The 16,262-nt window shown below is 50.7% G+C and overlaps 2 protein-coding genes across 2 annotated transcripts; both read left to right on the top strand.

Annotated features, from left to right (window-relative positions):
* The first annotated feature begins 6,451 nt into the window (after positions 1 to 6,451).
* Positions 6,452 to 10,744, top strand: LOC128277442 (sodium/potassium/calcium exchanger 3). The gene is made up of 6 exons (XM_053015896.1): positions 6,452 to 6,505; positions 6,645 to 6,832; positions 6,910 to 7,096; positions 8,134 to 8,829; positions 9,363 to 9,464; positions 9,543 to 10,744. Exons 1-6 carry the CDS (start codon positions 6,493 to 6,495, stop codon positions 9,875 to 9,877), a joined length of 1,521 nt encoding a protein of 506 aa, XP_052871856.1. The 5' UTR covers positions 6,452 to 6,492; the 3' UTR covers positions 9,878 to 10,744.
* A 658-nt stretch (positions 10,745 to 11,402) lies between these two features.
* LOC128269059 (sodium/potassium/calcium exchanger 3-like) lies at positions 11,403 to 15,807 on the top strand. The gene is made up of 6 exons (XM_053006406.1): positions 11,403 to 12,114; positions 12,181 to 12,368; positions 12,493 to 12,640; positions 14,217 to 14,426; positions 14,536 to 14,733; positions 14,816 to 15,807. The coding sequence occupies exons 1-6, from the start codon at positions 11,586 to 11,588 to the stop codon at positions 15,250 to 15,252; spliced, it is 1,710 nt and encodes a 569-aa protein (XP_052862366.1). The 5' UTR covers positions 11,403 to 11,585; the 3' UTR covers positions 15,253 to 15,807.
* The last annotated feature ends 455 nt before the right edge of the window (positions 15,808 to 16,262 follow it).

Below are 16,262 nucleotides of genomic sequence, written 5' to 3' on the forward strand. Positions count from 1 at the left end.
TATCGTGAGGTTCTTATAAGCCTATGTCTTCTTTTTATACATTGGTTAATGTGTAAATCAGCTTTACACATAGTCGGAAAACAAGAGTAGTAAATGGAGAAAAAAATAAAAGTCTGCCAAACAACCAGTGAGGTTTAATGTCGAACAATCAAACATACGCAGGTCATTTATTTTCTGCCGATAATGGAATGGAAATTGAAACTAGCTCCATTACGGGAAGGTTTACAAGTCACGTATAACCTTTGGTATATAATAAACTTGCACCACGTAACTAGCAAAAACATAGTAAAGATAGAGGCGATACCGAAAAGCCTCTTCCGCTGCCATCTTGTTGTGGGTAAATCAAAACACACCACCGGAAACGGACAGCTCTCGGAACCCATCTCCGCATCAGCGTCTTTTCGCTCGAGAAGTGCTCGAGAGCGTATCGTGCACCCTCGTTCTATCTCGTCCCGGTCGTTCACGCGTCGGATTGTGCGTCGAATGGGTGGGTAATTGCGGTCGGCGTTCGCGGACCGCACCAGTCATTCACTGGTCATTCGCTGGTCACTCCCAATCCCGGAGTGTCATTAAGGAGTGTTGCGTGTGCGTGAGTGTGTGCGTGCGTGTCTCGCTTCCTTCATGTTGGCCAGCCAGTTAGTGTAATACAGAGTTTAACTTAAAACGCGCATCGAGCATCTCTAAGATCTCGGACCTCGGACCATTTACTGGTTTGATCGCGCGATCAGTGCCACCCTGTTCCATTGGTGAGCATAAATCGGTGAACCTGGACCTGTACTGTAAAAAGGCAGTGTGATCGTCTGTGACTGTGAGTGTCGTACGGTAGATTGCGGTGATAACACTCTGTACGCTACGCCAATGTCGGACCCGCCGATGTATGCAAATTTCGTAAGCCTTTCTCGGACACCACCACCAGAAGCGAACGAATACGGTTCTTGCGGCCGCATGGCCGAACCATCGGACGACCATATTATTGGCGGGAAAGCACCTTGATCTCGCGGCCGACGTACCGACGAGCGGGCGCACCAACACCACCGGACACGCCATTCCAGCGAACGGGCGTTGCGAGACCGTGCCGGCGGGTTGTGCGAGCTTTATTTGATAAATAATGCTTGAATTTCTTCACAATAAGATTCAATTAATTTCGTTAAACATCTAACGGGCTGTGTCGGTCGGTGTCGGGCGAAGGCCTGGCCCTCGGTCACCCTTGCGCCTCAGGCCGCCTGACGCTATGCTAGGTCGGGGTCGGCTGGGGACTTGCTACCAAAGAAGAAAGAGACCCACTTTGCTTTGCCTCGTACCGGCCCGAACTGGACATGAACCGGTTGTGGGGCCGTGTACCCGACGTATGCTAACGGCCGATGCCGTTAATGCGTGGTGTGATAGCTCGATCGTGATCGAACATAGAATATGACCCGTGACGACCCGCCACATTCGTTTTTCTTGGGATCGTGATCTAATTGAGCGCTTGCCGCCGCACTAACAAATGATGGGCTCAGTGCCTCCGATGGTGATCGTTGATTAAGATGTTAACGATTCCACCAATCGGTATGGAGGCGCCTGGTGGCTCGTTCGAGGAGCCTTAGGCAGGAACCTTAGCACGTGGAGCGTGCTGACAAATGGAAGAGGTTGTGACCCGTTTACTCGGCACCGTTTATAATTTTTCCATATTGTGAAGTTATTTTGTGAGTTGATTTCACTGCAATAGAGTACATTCTAAAACAGAATACAGTGTCCGATACACTTTCCCAATATCAATCAATGTCGGATCCAACACAAAACCACCTTCATCACTTTGTTTTATGTATTTTATAATGGACGGATCATTGAAATTTATTGCAATGTAGTAGGGGTGAATGTTTCCAAAGAAGTCTATATCTTTAGCTACTTTCCTGGTTGGGAAACCATCATTTCTTCGACCAAGACCTTACAGATTGTCGTTGTGCTACAATTGAAATTAGTTTCTCATATTAGGGGTTCTCAATCCCGAATCGAGCACTTCTCACGCATACCGCTCACTTGCTCGATTTCATTCCAAAACCATGATAATGATCGCTGTTTTCCGGTTGTTTTCGCCAAACTTCCGTTCGGACGATGTTTGACCCTGCGGTGTTGGCCTTCGGCCGTACCCCTCGTCGGTTCCTTTCCCTCGTATTGGTGCGCGCAGTGGCCATCGTTTCCAGCCAGCGACAATTAGCATTCAATAATCTGTTGATTGGCTCGGTCCGATTAGAGACTGTTGTGGAGCGCCCGGCGATCGAGCGGCTAAGGTATGCCCGTGAGCTGCCGTGGAATGGAAATGACGTGTCTGTGACACACACACACACACACACATGAGGTTGAGAGAAAGAGAGATAGCACGAAGGAAGTACAGTCACTAGAGACTTCACTACACTACAGTTGAGAGACGAGCTCGTAACAATGTCTCAAAGCTTGTGTCCCGTGACATGTTTGAATAATAGAAAAAATAGTATTATTTACAAATCTAAACAAATGAAAAAAGAGGAAGATAGAACGAGCGAAAGAGAGAGAACAGCCTCGGCGAGTAAGATACATCTGAATGATTAGATAAAATAGGCCCATCCGACGGGATGCGCTCGTTTTATCGATTCATCGATCGCCGAGTGATCGCCGCTATTTATTATCATGTAAACACATGCACATTGACACACACACACGGTGCGTTGCGGTGAGAGTGTCCCACGGTTGGCGATCGCAGCGAAGGTTTCTACAAACGACCCTCGGACCACGCGCTTCGCTGTTGGTGGTGGCTCGCGATGGGGCGAAGTTGTTTTTTTCCAAACCAGAGGACCACGAACACGGCCACGGTCCAGCATACAAACCAGTATATAGGCTCTAAATTTAGCACTTTTTATTCACCGAAAATAAGTCGTTGTCGATCAGTTTGGAAGGAGGTTCTTGTGCTCTTCAATTTGCGAACTTCAGCTCCAAGCCATTGTTGGGCCCAACCAGCGCTGGGTGGGGTCGTTGGCAACGTAGCCGCAGCCACGTATTTATGCTCCACCATGCAACATTGTCTGTGTCGGTCGGGTGTGTTCTGTTCGTGCCCCGCCAGCCGTGCACTTCCTGATGTCGCTTGGAATGTGTCAGATTAATCATTTGATAAACTAACGCTGACCTTTGGCGCGTCGTTTGTGTGTGAAGCATGACAATAGAGGTTCGACCGGAGTTTGTAATTGATCTTCGATCATGTGAGGCTCGTTTGTTTCGCCATTTTCCCCACACTGTTTGCAACAATGTTGCACGTGGCAATGTTCGGCATCAAATTAATGCTGCAAAAGGAGGGCGATGATGCAAGGGGGACTCGCTGATGGTTTATTGTTTTTGTTTTTCCAGTCCTATCCAGAGATTGGAGATCGCAAACTGACGTTTGGAAGCGCGTAGATAAATTCAAAATGGTGATGATAGAAAATTAACTCGTGGGGCCACCTGTTCGGAATGATTGATTGTGACGCAGTTTGTTTGTGGTTTTTTGGTTGTGACAAGTGAACCGACACCAAATTGTCAACAACGGCTCCCGCCTTTTTTTGGCACATACATAGTAAAAATACGCCACTCCACAACGTACGCACCAACCGAAATGCGCAGCACACGGCTGTGCCGATTGAATCGATGACTGACCTCGGACAGGTGCAACGCATTGTCGCAACGTTTTACGGCAAGGTTTAACGTGTTCCGTGCGATCTATTGTGCCATCCGATGGGGACAACAAAGCAATAAAACGATAAACCATTAAACGCACTCCACTTTTGGGAGTGATTTATTTCTTTTTTTAACTCTTAGTACCCATACGTCTTCAGGGTTGTCTTTGGAAGCAAAACAATTCTCTTTCTAAACTATCTATACAGTTAGTAATGGGTGCCAACAAAACAGTATCCAATAGACAACATATTTTTCAAACGCATTTTATGTGATCATTGTTATTACTTGCCACCAGGCTGACAGCGTGTGCCTTCGTTGGCAAAAAAAATCCATTATTTTTGCGTGAATTTCAAAACTTTATTTAAGATGTTTCCGTTGGTCCGATTTGCGCAAATCCGCAAATCCCGTTTCGTTATGAACCGTTTCGTTGAAAAATTTGTTTTTTTGAAAGTGCCTTTTTCCATAATGCCTCTTTTATAAAGATCTTGTTCGTTATTGGCGAACAACTCTAGCAAACTATTTTCACAACCTTTTCTTGAGCCCAATGTCGTATTTCTCGGGAAGATTTGCAATGCGTGATAAAGGCGATAATCGCTTGGAGCATAGGATTACCGTTGGATGCATTAAAACTTCTCAACCAAGCTCTCAGGATTTTACCAACTAAGAGTTTACCATCCAAAAAAGAATACTTTTCAGCTATGCACCTGCAAACCTTAATTCTTTTAATTGTATAAATTGCTGACCATTGTCACTACGGCGTGGTGTACACTTTTTACGGTACATTTGCCTATTACCCTTATGGTTGTGCTCCGGTTTCTGTGAATGTTAGAAATATTCATTTGAATTTATTGGTCTTCTCAAGAGTATAGGGTTGTGGACTTGAATTAGTCACATGATAGTCTCCTTCTCAATTCAAACAATTGAATTTTATCCATAAAATTGTATGACAAATTCGAATTGTAAGATCCGCCGTGGACACTAATGGACACCTTCAGTCAGGTGGCCCGTGGCACCGTCTCGCTGAACACTCGCTCATTACATCCCGCGGTTAAACCGCGGTTAGATAGCAGAGCGTAGCAATTAAACGGTTTGGGAGATCTTTGTCCACTTCTCTCCACTTGATGCATCGGAAGCGGGCTGGGCAGTAATCAGTGCCGGGGCTACACCGGCCAGCCACGCACTCTGGAGGGCGGAACGGTGATTTATTTACTTTGATGCCCGGGGGTGCCCGGTGCCGCCTTGGAAATGATCGGCTAAACGAGACAAAGTTGATTTTCTCTCCTGATCAAACCGGAGCCGGAGACAAAAACCGGAAGAAACTGATCGCCTCGCCTATTTGTTTTGAGGCCCGTTTTCCTCTCGCTGACAACCTTTAATGATGGTGGCCTTCGAAGGGGTGTGTGTTTGTCGAGTTTCTTTTTTCCCAGTGACCTAATGTTGTTACCGATAACTGGAACGAGAAAAGATGGAGATTTATGGAGCTATTGTACTGCCGGGGTGTAGCCGGCGGCGAGAAATGCAAATATTGATAAGTGGGAAGCGGTTGGAAGAATCCAAAACCCAAAACATCACGTCCATCGAAGGCCAACTGTTTGTTTGATTTAGTCGATCCGAATGTGAATCAGATCTAAGGCATGCAGTTTCATTAATGCCTGTTGGACAGTTCCTATTTGCATTTCCATTAGTGACACTACAAAGTTGCGAGTAAGTCAATTAATAAGTAGTCTTCAAGCGTGTTAACGCCTTACGTTACGTTGGCCAATATAGTGTGGGAAAGCTACTAAGCCCATGTCCCATGTCTGCCACGCTCTGTAAATCATCCCAGAACTGTATTTGCAGTCGCATTACTCAATAAGACCACTAGCGGCGTGGTTTGCTAAATACTGCTGTGCATTAGGCTTTCCCTGCCAGGCGAAGTGTTCAGCTATTGCCATATGGCCACTCTCGGCCACTGGGTCATATTTTAATCGCCGGTAGCATACACCGACAATGATCAAGAGTGACACGAGGTAGTGCGCAATCCGATCAATTAAACCAACAAATCGGTTGACGGGAGATAGCGTGCTCTGGTGGTGTGGCGTGGCAACCTGCGAATAAGATAACTCCCTTGCGGGACATTTGCATTCCGCTTGGTGGACTTCAAAACGCCTCCAAACGCGGTAATCGTTCTAGATCGTAAATCACGTGAGAAAGATGCGCACAGCCCCGAAGATGGTGGCGATCCCGTAATGAAGTTAATTAAAAGGGGGCCCGCGGAGAGTCGTCCAATGGCCGGTAGCGGGCTCTGTTGATGACGTCCGGCGGCCGACGTCAAGTGGCGCCGTGGAACAAAAAGTGGCCGACCCAATTGGAGCTACCGGAGCGGACCGGAGCGGACCGGAGCCGAGGGAAGATGGCTGTCACCAGTATCAATTAGACTTAAGTTATCGATAAACCGCAAAAACCGAAAGTGTGAGGTCCATCGCCCGGGCAGCTCAGCAACGTAGTCCGCGCCATGCGTCATGCGCTCAATTAAGTGGTGGACACGGCACCGCGATTCTTTAGATTAGTAAGCCGCGCGTTCGCACTGGTGACGTGCGCGATTCCGTGTGGCACTCCCCTCCCGAGCGGCAAGATTGATAATGCACCTACACTGAACAATCGTAACCACCTTGACATCTCTCCGCAGGGATGAACTGCACGCAACCCGCCATCGATGACTTTCCACGGGATCTGTTCAGCGAGGAGCAGCGGCAGAATGGAGCGATAGTCTTACACGCAATTGCTAGTTTATATTTATTTGTAGCATTGGCCGTAGTTTGTGATAAGTATTTTGTACCTGCCGTCGAGATGATATGCCAAGGTAAGCCAAGGTGTCGCGCACGCCCGTCCATTTAATCAACCGATTAGGCTAGGACCCCTGCGTGCAGCTGTTGATTAAAACCGAAAATCACCGAACATCACCGAACAATGCGTTTCCTTGTGTATCCATCCACCGGCAGCACTAAACATGTCCAACGACGTGGCGGGCGCAACGTTTATGGCGGCGGCCACCTCGGCCCCGGAGCTGTTCGTCAACGTGATAGGCACGTTCATCACGGAGGGCGACCTGGGCGTCGGAACCATCGTCGGGTCGGCCGTCTTCAACATCCTGGCGGTGGCCGCCTGCTGCGGCATCGGTGCCGGGATGGTACGGTCCGCGCGCGCGCCCCGGCGTCTGTCTAATTAATCCCGGCTCTGATCATTTTTCGCCTTTCCGGTCCGTAGGTAGTCCCGCTCGACTGGTGGCCGCTGACGCGGGACTGCCTGGCGTACGGGATCACGGTGGCCATCCTGATTTGCATCATCCACGACGAGCGGGTCGAATGGTACGAGGCGCTCATACTGGTGCTGCTGTACATCGTCTACATTGCCGTCATGTACTACGACAAGTCGTTCCAGAAGTGCGCCAGAGGTACGCCCGCCGCTTCCCCCGTTCCGTTTGCTGCTGTTCAATTTGGCCCTACTTGTTTCCATTAATTAGTTGTTTAGTTGGGCAACGTTGTCCGAGCGATAGGTGGCCTAGTCGACTGTCAAGAAGATAGTCTTTTCAGTTAACTTTCTTTTTAATTTCTTTTTAATTTAAAATTAAATTATTCAGTTCGTGGGGTTGGTCTAGTTTGTTGGGTCTTTTTGTACAAAACTTTGAGCTGATACGGAAGCGTTTCGAGCGACAACTGGCTCAAATTTGGGTCGATCGGTCTTAACGTTTTGAAAAAAGGACCAAACAAGAAAGGAAAACCCTGCATAGGGTTATAGGATATTCCTGTATGGAGGTTTCGTTTTTCGGTTTAGACTCTTGTTAAAATCTTCAGAGATTCCGTCCTTCCCGATTCCTTTCCCTGTCCATTCCCAACAGTCCGCCAACCTGTTTTTAGTATCAGTCTTAAGGGTCAAATAGTGTATAATTTATGTCGGATGTGCAGAAATGACTCACTTGAGACAGTCATCTATGGAAATACAAGATTCGAGCAGAGAGGTTGTTTTTAGCTTTGGACGTTGGCTTGGCAACGGAGAATTCGGAATCAATTGTCGCGCTCGAATGACATCCAAATAACTGCTCGAATTTGGGGTTTCTATCGATACTTGCTTCTCACGGAGAAAATATGGAGTAACTAACACAACACGGGAGGTTCTACAAAATTGACCATTGACCACATGCTTCCGGCACACACGCGGATGCACACACACACACACACACTGGGTTTCATTCACCATTGTTTCACCCGTCGCGCACTTACAGGTGGTTTGAAGCACGCCCGAAAACGAAGATCGCACGACACGTGCAGCAGCCTCAAGTCGGTCTCGAGCAGAACGCAAGGTAGCCCGGTCCCCACGCCCGTCACACTCTCTCCATCCTTTGCCTGCGTTCGATCGAGTGATGAATGTATGTTTGTCTGTACTCTTCTCTCCTTTTCCGCTTCCACCCACAAACGAAACGAATCAATTTAGAGGCAATTGAGGCGCGCGTACCGCTGCGCATCGGACATTTCCAGCAGAACGGCAACTTGAAGAGTGGCGTCGCCCATGCGGATGCAGCAGCGGCCGAATTGACGTCAGCAGCGTCGGCCTCCGGGGCTTCCGTGGCGGCGGTTGAAGTGGAGATGCAAATTAAGCCATCGAGCGCGGTACCGATCGAGCCGGAGTCGGTCGAGCAGGAAACCGTAGCCATGGGCGCAGCTGAGGGAGTGCCGGAAAGGCCACCACCACCTCCGAGCCCGGTCACACCACCCGCCACGAACCACGAGAACCGGCCGGACGGCAAAGGCGGACCGGCAGACGCTGGACCCGGACCTGCGGCCGAAGCGGTGGTGCGGGCTCTCGAGAGCGGCACCGTCCTGACCGCCAGCTCGACGCAGGACCTACAGCCGGCCACGGCAAACGGCATCAACGGGGAGCCCAGCGACCCACCGGCCGATGGCGACGACGACGACGAGGAATTTAGGTTGCTCAGGTATCCGTTCGGCAAGAGCGCGTTCCGGCAGTTCTCGTGGATCATCACCTGGCCGATCCATCTGCTGTTCATGTTCACCATTCCGAACTGCGAGAAGCCCCGCTTCCGGACCTGGTTTCCGCTCACGTTCACCATGTGCATCGTCTGGATTGGCTCCCTCTCGTACGTGGTCGCCTGGATGATCACCATTATCGGTAAGCGTTCGATCTCCTGGTATATTTGTGTGTAAGCTCCAGCTCGAATTCTTGAGCGTCGCAATACTGTCCGGCACTGTAGCTGGACTTGTGGACCCATTAAGAAAAACCCCGATGACGTATTCGGGATGTCGCTACCTGTCCGTATCGATATCCCATCAGACGTACGGGTAGAAACAGCCGCCGTAAGCTTGTGAGACACTGGCCAGCGTTTTCGACAGTCAGATAGGGTCGGACCGATACGGTGCGAAGATATCCGATTCCACGTCGACGACGATAGCGGGGGCTGCACGCTTGAAGTTTTGCATTCGGTTCCATCACGGGCACGTCTGAGCGGCGTGCCCGATAAGACAGGACCAGGGCACAGTCGGCTAATCCTCCGGTTGGTCCTGTGGTACCCGTGTGGTCCGTGGGTGAATGAAATTATCAGATAACGCCCCGGAAGGGGTGCTCCTCTCGCTCGCTCTCTCTCTCTGTGTGGTTTCCCCTGTAAGTGAGTAACGCCGTTCCTCCTGCTTCTTGGTATCCGGCAGGCGATACGCTGAAGATACCGGACTCCGTAATGGGCATCACGTTTTTGGCGGCGGGCACCAGCGTTCCGGAGGCCGTCTCCAGCGTTATAGTGGCGAAGCAGGGTACGTAGGCCACGCGCAGCAGACAGCCCGCAGACCGCAGACGATAATGTGAGGTCGGTGCGCTTGTTTTTGTTCCAGGGCACGGCTCAATGGGCATCAGCAACTCGATCGGCTCGAACACGTTCGACATTCTGCTGTGCCTCGGGTTGCCGTGGTTCATCAAGGCGGCCTTCTCGCCGATCGAACCGGGCCACCACTGGGTCGGCATCAACTCGGCCGGCTTGGAGTACTCCGCCATCTCGCTGCTGTCGACGCTGCTGATGCTGTACATCGCGTTCTGGCTGAACAAGTTCAAGCTGGACCGCCGGGTCGGGAACGCCTGCCTCATCATGTACGCCGTGTTCCTCATCCTGGCCAGCCTGATCGAGCTGAACGTGTTCTTCCGCGTGAACCTGCCAACCTGCGGACGGTGAACTGTGAACGGCCCAGAAGGGGCTCCTTGGCCCCAGACGCACACACGCGGTGCGCACATCCCGCAGTAGTTTGTAGAGCCACACGCCCTGTATAGGATGTCCTTCTCCGCCAATCTTCTCCTCATCGCTGCAACTCGGCCGCTGAAGGCGTTACCCGATACATCCGAGACATCTACTACGCGCTCTCTCTCTCTCTCTATTGTAAGAACGATCATCAATCGGATCGGTAACAGACCTGGTCGTGGTGCAGCAGGGGCACTCCCGATCAAGGACCAAAACATTCCAAAACAGTATCCTAAGCGATGTCGGTGCCAAAGGTTTCCGGAAACAGAACTAGACCATAGTCATAGGTTTGCGTGTGTGTGTGTCGTTGACTGTTGGCGTTACACCTTCACACCTTCACGTTGTGTCACGCACGCAACACGCACAAACACAGGCCTCTAGCCTCATGCGTTTCCCGCCAGGGTGCACCGTTTCCTCGCGCACTGAGTGTTAATCTCTCCATGTCGCCGCCGGCAGAACACTACAGCGATATAGCGATATAGACGTATCGTCGTAGTTTTGATGGCATGGACCGGGCCCCAAGTTGTTGCCCGAGAACCAGCTTCCAGCTGTCTGTTTGGCCCCTATTGTAAATATTATTCTGTAAACGCGTGCGCTCTCTCTCTCTTTCTCTCTGTCTCTCTACTTTGTCTGACGATTAGCGGTACGGTCACAGTGTGTTACTGGCGCACGAGCAAGTTCCTCCACCTGGCGAGAAATAAAATTAAAAAAATAGAACCCGTACTGTCAGTAGAAGCTTGTTGCTGTCGCAAAATAGCAGAACCCACAAGGAACCCCATCACGAGGTAGTGAAATAAAACTATAGTACACATATTAATGAAATACATGTTACATTCCTAAGGTAGCCTGCACGGGTGGTTCCATTATTTCGAGTACGGGTAGCGCCGGGTATTCGGCTCCAGGAAGACCCGGATGTTGGCTGCGCGGCCTGGGATGAAGGTCAAACCTGGTTGGCTGAGATGCGGCACACGCGATGGTGGTGGAATCTAAAGCCACAGGAAAACATCATTAGAACGGGGCCTGCATGTTGACACTCTAAGTCCTCTCCCGAGGCTGCGTCCGTGGCGCTGGTGCTGCTGAGCTGATACGAGGCACGTACTGGAGAGTGTTCGAGAACTTAAGTTCCGTGCCATCGGAAGTTTCCCGCCCAACGATCTGTGTTTACGCACCGACAGCAGATCGAGTGCCTCGTCACTACGATCCACGTAGTGTCTAACGTCGAAAAGAGGTTGACCAGCATCCATCCAACCTGATGACGATTAACCTGGTGAAGGATCCCCGTGTGCAGTGTGCAGTCCGCCGCCGCCGCCGAGAGATGCTGTTGATTTATGGTCGCCTGTTATCAGGTCGGCTGTTGAATCGCAAACACGACGGGTGGCTGTGCGCGTTGAGGTGCCCCGGACCAACAGTATAAAAGCGACCCCGGACGAGCAGATTAACTTTCTTTTCTCCCGCACCCAACCGAGAGCCGAACCGAGGTGGCTGCCGTTGAGTGTTGGTCGTTCTGTGCCGCTGCTGCTGCTGTTACGATACGGATACGCTGTGAAGAGTGATTGCCGAGATCTACCGATCGGCTCGTTATTGAGTGCGAGTGTACGTGTAGCGACTCCTGTGCAACGCCAGATCCCGGTCGGTTACGCGTGCGATGGTAAAAGCTAGGACTAGCACCGCAAACGAGACCCTGTCGTTCGGTATCCGCAATCGGAAGGTACGGCTAGCGTTTGTTCTGCGTGTGCTGTGTGTGCTGTGTTTGGGCTCGCTGCAGATCCTCAACCTAGCGCTTGCTCCCCCCTCGGGCGACAACGGGCGACCGCTAGGCGATGGCGCAGTACGTCCGGCGGCGTCCGCCGGTGCCCTCCGTCGTTTGCTGAGCGTGCCACAGAGTGAACTGGAACTGTTGGTGCTTGTGAACGGCACCATTCTGCCGGAGGTTGAACCGTCGAGCACGACACCGACCGGCGGTGACCTCGGTGGCAATGGGACCGAGGCCGGTGGCCACGAACGCAACTGCACCCCGGCGGCCATCTTCGAGTTTCCGTCGGATGGGTTTACGCGTGAGGATCGGCGCCATGGCTGGATCGCGGTGCACGTTGTGGTGGCCTGCTACTGCTTCTGGTTGCTTGCGATCGTTTGCGATGACTACTTTGTTCCGGCGATCGAGTTGATGTGCAAAAGTAGTGTGGCTGTGTGTCTTTAGTTGGAACGGTCAATTTTCAGTTGTACGTTTCTCACTGTTGTAGAGCTGCAGGTGAAGGAAGATGTGGCCGGAGCGACGTTTATGGCCGCCGCGTCGTCCAGCCCGGAGCTGTTCATCAACTGCGTCGGTACGTTCGTAACGAAGGGTGATCTCGGGGTCGGGGCCGTCGTGGGATCGGCCGTCTTCAACATCCTGGCCGTGCCGGCCGTTTGCGGTTTGCTCGGCGGACAGGTAAGCGTGAAACGCCCGAAGTTATGCAATAGGCTGATGCGAGCTGATGTTCTTCTCATAGTTTGCAAAAATATCTCGTTGACGGTTCAATAACGTGCTGTATTTCCGACTCCACCTTTTGCAGGTAGTTCAGCTACGATGGTGGCCTGTCACGCGCGATTCCTTGATGTACGGAATGGCGGTTATCGGGCTGATCGCGGTACTGTACGATGGTCGAGTGATGTGGTACGAAGCCATGATCCTCGTTTCGGCCTACATCCTCTACATTGCAGGTCAGTCGCTGTTGTTGGTGGGGTCCACACTGTCAGGTCACAACAAATCGTATCATCACCCATCGCGGCGAACTACTGGTGTCGTATCTATTTCCAGACCGCCGTGCCTTCTTATTTTGGACATGATGGGTCCTGTTTCGTTGGTCCATAGCCGTGTGTGGCAGAGAAGTTTAAGCTCCCCGTTCCCAGTTTTACGTTACTATTTATCGCGCCTTTATCAAAACATTCCTCGCTTGGCCCCATCGCTCATGTGTAGCGTCAGCGTAATAAAAATCGGGCGGCATTGATACAAACCCCAAAAACAGCCGTCTCATCGGGAAATCTTATCGAGAAAGGACAGTTTCTTTCGTAGTACAGTAGCGAATTATGTTTACGATCACTCCTGTGTTATCACTTACCCCCGCTCCGACGCATCAATCGGAGGGCCCGAAAGCTGAATCTAAGCGAGGGATATGGCGCGGCGAGTGGCGACGTAAATCACGGTTACACTCGGCGCGGCGTAAGCCTTCACAACGCGGTTGCATTCTAAAGTACAAACGTGAGCTTCATTACGTCTCCCAATTCCAAACTCCAACGGCCCCGTGGTGGTGCTCCCGTGGGCCTCCCGAGCAGTCCCAGGCGATGGCCTTATCTTCGGCCCCGACCGCGAAACACACGACACTCCCTCTGTCTGTCTCCCTGCCAACCTACCACCGTGTTGCTGTGTCCTCAATCTCACCTTTGTTTGCATTGCATCTGGACAGCTCTACGTTTTGTTGACCGGTGTGGGGCATTCGGTGGCCGATAAAACGCCAGGTTCACCTAATGTTTGATCTGGCTGGACCAGACCATTTTGCAACATTGTTGCCCACAGTCCCGGTACCGGAACCCGCGAGAATAACTAAGCCGTAATCTTTCGGTTGGTTTGGGGCGTTCGTGGAAATGGCAATGAACTTAACTTATGAGGGGCTACGGAAGATTTTGGACAGTTTCTGAGGGTTCGAGCGAGATTCCATTGCGTGAGATAGTGCATGTTGCATGTGCGTGTCCATTTCTGGGAAAATACGGTTGCGAATTAAACGCGCATTTGTTTCTTTTGTTACGGGACGGTTTACAAGACCGAGCCGTTACGAAAATGGTCATTCAATAATTTTTCAAACCTGACATCAGATGAGAGGCACTGAAGTGGATTAGGAACAACTAACTTATCGTTTTGTAAATATTGCTCTACCACAAATCAACTCATGACGGTTGGCTGTTCAAAGTTCTTCCCAAGAAGTGGATGACGTCAAAGGTCAACTCCACTTTGCGGCGCTGGGAACTCAAAGCTTGTGGTCCGTTATCTGTGTCCACACTAACTGACGTTGATTGAGCGTATCCAGTGACGTAGTCTTTTGAGTTGGATTTTGTTCGGCTTCTCTCTTTACAAGTGAAAATGAAAGCGGAAACTGTTTCCTAGCGTTCCCTGAAGATTTCTCGGGAGTAATCGAATTTTAATTCACTACAAACGATGGCTGATGGGGAAACTATCGGAGTTTTGAAACGTTTTAGAATGTGCGAACACTTACCAAGTTTCCACTCAAATTCCTCATTACAGCGATGTACTGCAACGATCCGATCAATCGCTTCATGTCGAAGACCTTCCGCCGGAAGTCGTACGTTCGGCCGTACACGGAAGTGACGGAAATCTCTCCCTTGCTCTCCAACGGTGCCAACGGGAAATCGGTCGCCCTCGGAGCCAAGAATGGCACCAGTGCGCACCACGTGTGTGACAGTGATGCCAGCGACGACAGCTTCGAGGACTACGGTAAGTTGTGTGTGTGTGCGTGCACCTAAGGATCCAAGAGAGCTGGTCCACCAGAACTGGTCCACCGATAAAGTTCGCCTTCTGGACGCACTTTTTCCCATCCCACCAGAGCTAGCGACCTCTCCGTGGAACCACCGGGACGACAGCCTGGCTCCGTTCATCTGCCGCTGGCCCATTACGTTCGTCCTGTGGGCGACCATACCGGACTGTCGGCGCTATCCCCGGTTGCGGCTGGTAACGTTTTTCGCCTGCATTTTCTGGATCGGTATCACGGCGTACTTCGTCGCGTTCCTGATAACGGTTGTTGGTAAGTCCAGGCACGCCTCGATTGTGCTCGATTCTTTGCTCGTGGTCTGCCTTTCTAATGCTTTCGCCACGCTTTCTACTAGGTGACACCATCGACATACCGGACTCGGTGATGGGCTTGACATTCCTGGCGGCCGGAACTAGCGTGCCGGAGGCAGTCTCCAGTATTATCGTGACCAACCAGGGCCACGGTGAGATGGGCATCAGCAATTCGATCGGTTCGAACACGTTCGACATTCTCCTGTGCCTTGGGTTGCCCTGGCTGATCAAGTCGCTCGCCCTTCCCGCTGTGCCGGGGGAACGTTGGGTCACGCTCAACTCGTCCGGGTTGACGTACTCGGCGATATCGCTACTGTCGACACTCTGCGGCCTGTATTTGGCGTTCTGGTTCAATCGCTTCAAGCTCGACTGGAAGGTGGGCCTCACCTGTCTGTCGATGTACATCGGCTTCCTGACCGTGTCTAGTCTCATCGAGCTGAATGTGTTCTTCCCAGTGAATGTTCCTACCTGTCCACACTGATTGTTTCCATCGCTGGAGAACTGAGGGGCAGAAAAACTAAAGCTAGCGTTCTTTTAATGATACTCTGGTGGAATAGAGTTATGCCATCTGATGATAAATAAATCTGATAATCTAAGAAGGTAACGAATGTTGAAAATTGACGACGTTTTGTGTGTTACTGGTCCAGGAAATAAACATATGGAAATGTACTGCATGTCTTCCTGGCAATGCGTGTTGCCTACATTTAGGAGCAAGTTCAGGATCCTGTATGATGCATCAATACAGAACCGCGCAATAGGGTTACAGCGTTACTGTGTGTTCTCCTGTTACTTTGCTAGGATTTTTATCACGGCTCTGTAGCGAAATTGCTTAAGGTCCATTCGAAAAGAACCATCGAAGAGTGTTGCCTACGATGCGAAACAATCGTAAGGACCTGTAATCAATCACCTTAGGCACGTGTTTCGTGCGTGACAGATGATTAAGGAAGCAAAGTGTAATTGATACATATCTCCAGAAATGTGCGTCATTAGTACGATTTCGGATAGAGACATTCGAGTAGCGACAGCCAAAAGGATGTGCGCCCACCGCTAATAAAGCAATCGGACCGGTTAAGCCTCGAATCGCCTCGGACCGTTAGCGCACGTCATTCCGGGATCCTCAATCGTGCCTGATAAACCAATTATTTTCCCATCACATATCGATATTTGTTTGGTTTTTTCATTTCGAACAACTTTCATGTCGCTACCATCAGATAACAATGCGGAACATCCATATTTCGCATTGTGTAGCCGTGTATGATGGAAGGCGCACGGTCGCTACCGATGGCGCACGTCAAGGATTGAACATACGCCCTCAAGGAGCTCTCCCTGCGAAAAGAGTGCAAGTAACGATGGTAATACCGAAGGTAATAAACCATTACTCATACAGGAAGATACCAGTGTTCGATGGGCTTTTTCCTTTGGCCCAATGTAATTGATGGAAGATTATGCGGCGTTTTCTGTAGGTCTTGTTTTACGACATGTTCTACTGAT

The sequence above is a fragment of the Anopheles cruzii genome, chromosome 2 (genome assembly GCF_943734635.1).
Source record: "Anopheles cruzii chromosome 2, idAnoCruzAS_RS32_06, whole genome shotgun sequence".
In the NCBI taxonomy this organism is placed as follows: Eukaryota; Metazoa; Arthropoda; class Insecta; order Diptera; family Culicidae; genus Anopheles; species Anopheles cruzii.